The following is an 8,495-nucleotide window of genomic DNA, read 5'->3' as shown; positions in this document are numbered from 1 at the left end:
GGTTTAATTATGTATTTCTCTTGTAGTTTGCAGTAGTCAATAGTTCAGTAATTGATTTGAATACTGTCATAGTATATGTTCCTTGCTTACCTCAGCACATGTGTTAAATCTTCCATAAATAGAATATTTTTTAAGCATTAATAATAATAGTTGACCTAAGTTTGACGTGTTCCCGGTGTCTAGTCATAAACTCAGACACACCTCATCAGCAGCATCGCTCTCACACTTTGATCTGTATCTTCACTGTTCTGCTTTCATCTTCTCTGACGGCACAGACGTGGGCTTCAAGTCTCCCACTGGATTTACATTTCAATCGCGAGACAGTCGGAAGATAACGGTAAGAAAAAAACGGATGACAGATAAGAGATTACGATCCTATGTGGAAGTAAAGCATCGAATCTTATGAGGTAAGCCAGGGAAAATTAATTAGACTGAGTTGTTTGAGATTGATACGTATGGTTGCATTGGATTATAATACTCCAAAAAGTTAAATGTACTTGATTGGATAGAAATTATGAAATGTTTTCCAAAACCTGTATTGTACTTTGGTGGTAAATGTCATATTTTCTATTGCCATTACTGCAAGAGACTCATATTTGACACCAAGCCCAGAACCTTGAACAACATTGACACCTGCCTATCACTTTAACCAAATATGCTGCTGATGATGGAATAAAATGTTTTGCCCTTCTAGCAGCGATGCATTTGGGCGTTAATGTCAGTCCACTGGTCCATATGTTATACATGCGCTACCTGAGAAATATATCACAACAACTATAGTATCTTCCACATTGTGATGACATTTGGTTTCAATATTCATCAAACATATGTGTGTGTGTGTGTGTGTGTGTGTGTGTGTGTGTGTGTGTGTGTGTGTGTGTGTGTGTGTGTGTGTGTGTGTGTGTGTGTGTGTGTGTGTGTGTGTGTGTGTGTGTGTCTGTCCTTCAAGTTTCTCTCCAACCCTGCATCCGCTCTACCTCACATTTGGTGGGTGTGTTGCTAACAGAGTGCCATGCCAAGGTTGAAGTTGTTTGGATGAGAGGTTCTTTAGAAAACTGCATAAACAAGGTCAAGCCAGCCGGGAAACTGCTGTGTGCCGCTACCGTAACGTCACAAATAGACGTGCATCAAGATCCAAGCTGCGGCACACACATGTCCACATCATTATACCGCCATTAATACAATGATTGGGTGTTATGCTGAAATGAGGTGTATCTCCGTTAATAAAGATCGGTGGTGAACCTTAGTCTGTTGGGAAAATGGAAGGTTCTGATTGGCTCATGGCTTTACAGATCGTTAATTGTGAACGCAAGGTAAGACACTTTCAGAGTTTTCGCTTACATAGTTTCAAATTGACACCACTGAAGTAACATAAATACAGTTTTTTTTTTAACATTATGCTTTTGTTTTGTAATTAAAGATTTAGGCCTAGTAACAAAAGTGACTAGCACCAGTGGTGAAAACAATATTCCACCGTCTTGTCAGACATTAGATTAAACATACACACAGTACTAAGTGTAACATGTGTATAAACTTCTTCCCACTCCTTTTCGAACATGTTACAAGTGTTTGTCATTCATGTATGTATCTAGTTATGCTTTCTATTTTGTGTAACATCATTCTTTTTTTGTACGACATTTTCTGTTTTCTTTTACATGTTCGAAATAAATTTCAATCAAACGTGATAGCCTAGAAAACAATAATCCACCCTCTTGTCAGACATGAGATTAAACATACATATTAGTAACAATACTGAAGGGTAACGTGATAGCCCTAGCATGTGCCGTTACCTGAATGCCATAGAGGAACTGCTCGGATTCGTTCTCCCCGTCCGACTCCTCGTCCGTCCAGCACTGGCCTTTGAGGTCCTGTGGGGGCCACAGACGCCATTGTCAACGGGAGGTTAGAGAGAGGGGTGCAAAACAAAGTGCACACCGTCCTTCTAACGTCCTTTCATCTTCACATCCTGTCTCACATCTCTCTCTATTTCAGCCTTCCCCGTTCATACGCTTCAAAACACACTGCTTTATACACTGGGCTTTATACACTGGGCTTTATATAGACCGTCAAAGGGAGAGAGAGAGGGAGAGGGGGCGGCAGGGTTTATTTTCATTTCAAAACACACAATGTTCTCTGAATTCAACCGTTAAAAGGAAAACGCAATGGGCAAATTAAAAGGGATGAGCTAATTCATGTATCCATCTTTTTTTCAATTAATAAATAGCCATGTATTTATACAGCACAGTATGAAGCCTGGAGGTGTTGATGTACAAAGTATTATATTTAATAAAGCCACAACAATTCACTTTTTTTTGGTTCTGATCCAATTCAGATGCCTGGATTTGGGTACATTTGTATATCATTAATGATTGTGATACCATAGCTAGTTACTCAAAAATGAATCAAATTTAAATCCAACGCAATGTATTTGAACTGTTTTGAACTGTTGATATCCGTGAGTTCAAAAGCATCATAACAGTATTTCAAAGAGTGCATGTAAAATTGATCAACTCTTCCATAAAGGGAATATTTGAAATGCAAGTGCAAGAACTATGTAGAGAAATAAACATGTTCACTATAAAAACAAATCAAACTCAATCAAATCATTTAAAAACAACAATAACTGCCTCTTACTGTAAATGTGAACAGGACAAATCAAGTCGGGCTGTATGCTAATGCAGTAGCAACAACTTTACAGAAAAAACAGCTTCATTGATCCAAGATCCCTTATTAACCTGATTACACTATTGATTATGGATCGATATACGATATCCAATAAGTGAATTACAGCCCTAGATGTACCCGATACCAACATTGGATCGTATCTTCCCCATTTATTACCTTATGTAATATACTTAAAATAAGCTAATAACATATTTCAATATCTCTGGATAGTCTGCACTTATTTGGGAGGCTAAAAGAAAATGCCATTTTAAATAATGTAACGCCTAACAAAACACAAGCATACATGAATGACACAGCTAAATCAAATGCAGTGAATATCACAATAGGATCCCTGCTCTCTTACCATTGGGTCTGCTGTACATAGGGCTCTCTCACACAGCTTTAGGCCTTCGAATACTGCCGACCATCGCAGCCTATTTCATGGTGGAAGCGGCGACAACAGCTAACCGGAGAGCTTTCGGAACCACCTCTCGCAAAACCTTGGAAAAAATTGCGAAAAATGTATATTCAGTAAAAATAAAAAATAAATAAAAAACATGAAAGAAAGACGCCATCTCCTAGCGATATGCCATGCTCTGTAAATGGTGCCCTCCTCCTCCTCCTCCTCCCTCCCTCTCTCTCTCTCTCTCTCTTTCTTTAACTGGTCTGCACTTCACCTTGCCATGTATCCTAGCAACAGCCATCTCTGCCTGGCTCTGCGAGTGGCATTAATCACTGTGTGTGGAGAGAGTGTGTGGGAGACTGTGGCTGCTGGCTGTGCGTTGTTCGGTAGCTATACTCAGGATGTCTCCATTTCTTTGTTTTGGTTTGGTGGTTTTTTTCAGGCACTTCCTCTTTTACTTTTGTGTTTATTTCTTCATCTATTTCTTTGTTGAGAGGAGCATGAGGCCTAAGAATGACTGCTGCTGTCATTGTTGTGCATATGACAAGTAAAAGTCTTAAAGAAAATCTAATTAAGAAGCATCAACTTCTGGCAAAATGTTATAGACACACAGCAAAAACAAACTAATAAAACATATCTTTTAACCTAGCCTTTCCCAGTAGGCAGCACTAGTAGTCAAATGTGCATGCTTAAAATCAAGTCACATATGCTGATTTTAAAATTCATTTTCTTCTGTATTTACTGATTTTTATAAGGATATTTTTTTGTATTAACTGATGCCGACTGTGCCTTTCTATTTAGTTGATCTGGCTTGGTTTCTTTGCAAAGCTAAGCACTGTGGGTTATAGTTCTACTCTATGTTATCTTACTTTTACGATCAATATCATGTCAATGTTCAGTGTATGTCTGTTTTAATGTGATGCTTGTAAAGTTAACTATTGTTATTATTATCTGCTGATGTCGGTGCATTGTTACAACTGACGTTTATGACCTGCCTGGAAAATAGATGGACGGATTCATATGGAATGCCACGTAACCTCCTGGGGTTAGCATGAGGAGAGCACGCCAATTGCAGGATAACAATCTCAAGAATTGAACGTGACAAAATAAGTGTTGATATAAAATCAAATAAATAGATAGATAGATAGATAGATAGATAGATAGATAGATAGATAGATAGATAGATAGATAGATAGATAGATAGATAGATAGATAGATAGATAGATAGATAGATAGATAGATAGATAGATAAAGGTACAGTTACAGTTTGATTTTTTATAGCCCAGAGTTGGACATGTATTAATGATAGAATCTAAGGAGAGACTGAAAGGCCAGTGATGTAACCAAAGCAGCGACACTGTGTTTCGTAGCGAGCCATCACATTCTGTGTGTCAGCCATGTAAACAATGAGCACGGTGTCCTTTGAGCAACACATCAAGCTGCAGAGGCTGAGAGAGAGAGAGTTGAATATTACTTCACACTGCAGCATCCGAACACAGATTCAAATGTACACAGCCTAATGCATATCAAACCAAAATGATTAAATATTTTGTCTTGTTTTTATTCCGATTGAATCCTGAGAAATGTGCAAACAAACCTATTTTTTTTTTATCCTAAATACTACACTATGGTTACCCAAAATATAATCAGTCACTCTGAGTAGCATTTTTATGTGCAGTTTTGCATACACTTGCATAATGTATTGTATCATATGGCACCATTTGTTGATTTTGATGTTGAAACTATTTGTATTGTTTATAACGCTTAAGTCATTCATATTGCTTTTATATGGTTTGTTATATTCTTATGATATTTGTATTTTTTAAAGCCCCTTGAGGTATTTTTTTTTGGTGAATCATGGCTATTATAGCCTACATTTTGATTAATTGCTTGATTTCGAAAGAGTGGATGGATAGCAACATAGCTTAGCGCTACAGGACAGATATGCCTTTAAAAAGACCATCAAGTATGAAGCCATGCTATAGATATATAGGTCAGTATAATTACATGAACACCAATTATACATTTCCTCTTTGTTTGCTGCACTCACACAGGCCACTGTATGCTTATCTATCTATTAATATATCTATTATGCTATCATCATCATATCATATATCGGGCTGTCATCGACATAATCATAATAATGTATGTTTAATCTTCTTGACTATGGATATCCTTCTTTGTTATATGATTTGGCTTTTTTTTTTTGTAGAGACAGCAAGTCCATTCACCCCATTAAACCCGGGCCCTAACCCACACGTCATTACCAAATCTTCCACTTCATATCCTTTCCCTTTTCTCCCTATGCACCCGTTCCCCCCTGCCATGTCCTCAACCTAATGCTAGCATCCCCCCCCCCTTTCACCTACCCAAATCCCCCTTTTCCCATAGCTTATGTCGTCTCACATACCAATGGAGTCGATGACAAGACAAGCAGCCCCCCTCCACAGACCCGCCACCACCGCTGCCGTTTTGTCCCACGGATAATATTCAACACAAACACAGATGCAGTCAAGCGGATTTTCCCTTCCCCCCCCAAAAAAACGTTCTCACCCCCGTCCGTCTGTCCGTCCGTGGGTCCACAGTCACTTACCTCCACAGAGGATGGAGACTGGGATGCTGCTGCCGTCCTTTGCCTCAGCTGCTCCCCCTCTCTTAAAGGGCACACCTGCCCCGCTTTCTCTCTCTCTCTCTCTCTCTCTCTCCCTCTCTCTCGATGGCTGTTTTCCCACTGAAACAATAGCTGAAAATAAGCCCATCAAAATGAAATATTAAGAAAAAAAATCAGAGCTACGATCCCACAAATCTTGCAGCCTCCTTCGCTCTCTGTGCTGGTGGTGTGTGTGTGTGTATGTGAGTTTATCTATTGCAGAGCTGAGCTCCTACTGCTGTCTTGTATTTTGCCTGACAACACTGAGGGATCCCGAGCATGCTCAGTGCGACCAGGCGAGCCGGTCATGTGACTTGCAGCTGACTGCACTGCTGCTGCTGCTGCTGAGGAAACATGGGGGAAAAAATGGCTTTTGTGGTGAATATGTGCCTGTGTGTGTGTGCGTGTGTGTGTGTGTTTGCATGTGTGTGTGTGTGTGTGTGTCGGTGTGTGAGTGCTTGTGTGTGTGTGTGTGTGTGTGTGTGTGTGTGTGTGTGTGTGTGTGTGTGTGTGTGTGTGTGTGTGTGTGTGTGTGTGTGTGTGTGTCGGTGTGTGAGTGCTTGTGTGTGTGTGTGTGTGTGTGTGTGTGTGTGTGTGTGTGTGTGTGTGTGTGTGTGTGTGTGTGTGTGTGTGTGTGTGTGTGTGTGTGTGTGTGTGTGTGTGTGTGTGTGTGTGTGTGTGGTTGCATAAGTCAGTGTGAATTACTGTGACATCATGCTTTAGAGGCAGCTTCTGGTTGAAGGGTTTTCAGGTCTTGTCCAGATATATTTACACAGAACAAAAAGGGCACATTTATGTTCAGCGTCATATTGTTGCTGTACACTTAAGCTATGCATATATTGTTATATAAGCCATAAAAATGTGTCTCATCATTTCATATGTCATGTATGTATTATTATAGTGCTGTAAAGCACTTTAAATTGCCCTGTATCTAAATGGTACCATATAAATACACTTGCCTTGCCTTGCCTATGGACTGGTTTATTAATCTAATATTTGAAATACATGATAAGGGTACTGTATATGAATAGGTTTAGCGTATATTTAAATAAAATTGTATTACATTTTTTTGTCTTTTAGTATTAACACTGGCTTTTTTTACTCACGACATAGCATTTAATATTGAATCAACATTGCAAATAGATATAACATCAGCAGTGTATATGGTATACCGTGTCATTGTGTGTGTGTGTGAGACAATGACCACTAGGCCTTTAAGCTAATCAGTCTTCATCCCAAATGTCTCAAGGTATTTAATTAGGAGCTGACCTACAGAATGGACGGATTAATTAACAGGCCAACTGTCTGCTCAATGCAAGGTGTGTCTAGAATATGTTCCAGGTTCAAATGAATTGTTAAAGGTGGAGTCAGGGGTCTCTGGAGAACGCATGTTGTCAAAATCACTTTTTGTACAGGTAGCGGATTTGGAGGAGATATTCACAGACTTTGACAAAAAGTGATTTTGACAACTAGTGTTCTCCCAGAATCACTGACTCCACATTTCTTTAACTAAAGAAAACATCTTATATAATGCAACTGTCTCTCAGTGTACAGCAACGGTTTTCACATAGTAGGCCTATGTCTTTCTTTGAAAATTTCAACTAATTGAACTTATAAATTAATAAATACATATATGGGTAATTCTCATTAACATATACATATGCTATGTTTGCATAATTTGTCAAGCTGAGAAGAACACCTTTTAACTATTTAAAATTCCTAGTTAGCAGTCGATGTACTAATGCAGTAATAATAAACCTAACATCTAAATGCATTAGGGCATCCTACTGTATCTGCTTAGCTCTGAGATTTATCTGAGTATATTCCCACTGTGTGTAGGTGTACCTTGTGGCCCACAGATTAATAACAGCCATTGAGGGTGCAGCAAGAAATTCTGGAGAATGTTTGTTTTTAAAATAAACGTTTTGTCAAAATCAGTCAATATCTCCTCACAATCCGCTACCTGTCCATATGTTTTTTTTTTGGTGTTTATACACAGCCTGGTATCTGTAAACGGGTATGTAAACAAAAGGGGCCCACGCCCAGCAACGTTTACAGAGCCTAGGCTTTGTATTAACACTGGCTTTTTTTTACTCACGACAAATTACATTTAATATTTAATCAACATTGGAAATAGATATCACATCAACAGTGTATATGATAGTGTCATTGTGTGTGTGAGACAATGACCACTAGGCCTTTAAGATAATCAGTCTTCATCCCACATGTCTCAAGGTATTTAATTAGGAGCTGACCTACAGAATGGACAGATTAATGAACAGGTGTTCAGCCAACTGTCTGCTCAATGCAAGGTGTGTCTAGAATATGTTCCAGGTTCAAATGAATTGTTATTTACAGAGCCTAGTCTGTGTATTAACACTGTTTTTCTCACGATACCTGTCCATATATTGACCGTTATCAAGAGAAGATATTCACTGATTTTGACTAAATGTGATTTTGACAACAAGCGTTCTCCACGATCACTGACTCCACCTTTAATACTGCCTGTCTGGGTCTGTTGACAGAGTGACTGGATGGCAGGTCTGTGGCTCACCTGGGCAGGTGTGGCAGGTATAGTGGAGTGGGGTGCCAGCAGACAGTGAGTCAGCAACATGGGCATTGCAAGCAGCAATGCTAACACCACCACAGCTGTGAACAGGTAAGAAGGAAACAGGGACACAGACATGGGCTTTAGTGAAGAGTGCATCCTTACATTAGGCCACAATAAGTACAAAAATCTTGTGTTTTTCTGTATGTTAAAAATCAATAGCAGGCCTA

The 8,495-nt window shown here is 39.2% G+C and overlaps 1 protein-coding gene across 1 annotated transcript in view; it reads right to left on the bottom strand.

The window, feature by feature from the left end:
- parp6b (poly (ADP-ribose) polymerase family, member 6b) overlaps positions 1–8,424 on the bottom strand; it is a gene marked incomplete at both ends in the record, with an annotated part of 25,831 nt that extends 17,407 nt beyond the window's left edge. The window contains 2 exons of the mRNA XM_080029045.1: positions 1,791–1,868; positions 8,272–8,424. Of these exons, the coding sequence (XP_079885171.1) occupies positions 1,791–1,868; positions 8,272–8,424 (231 nt within the window). The remainder of the gene's footprint in view (positions 1–1,790; positions 1,869–8,271) is intronic.
- Positions 8,425–8,495: the final 71 nt, after the last annotated feature.

This window comes from Ammodytes marinus, assembly GCF_949987685.1.
Source record: "Ammodytes marinus genome assembly, chromosome: 1".
Lineage (NCBI taxonomy): Eukaryota > Metazoa > Chordata > Actinopteri > Uranoscopiformes > Ammodytidae > Ammodytes > Ammodytes marinus.
Note: the sequence above shows the minus strand (reverse complement) of the source record. Positions and strands in the feature narration are given on the sequence as shown.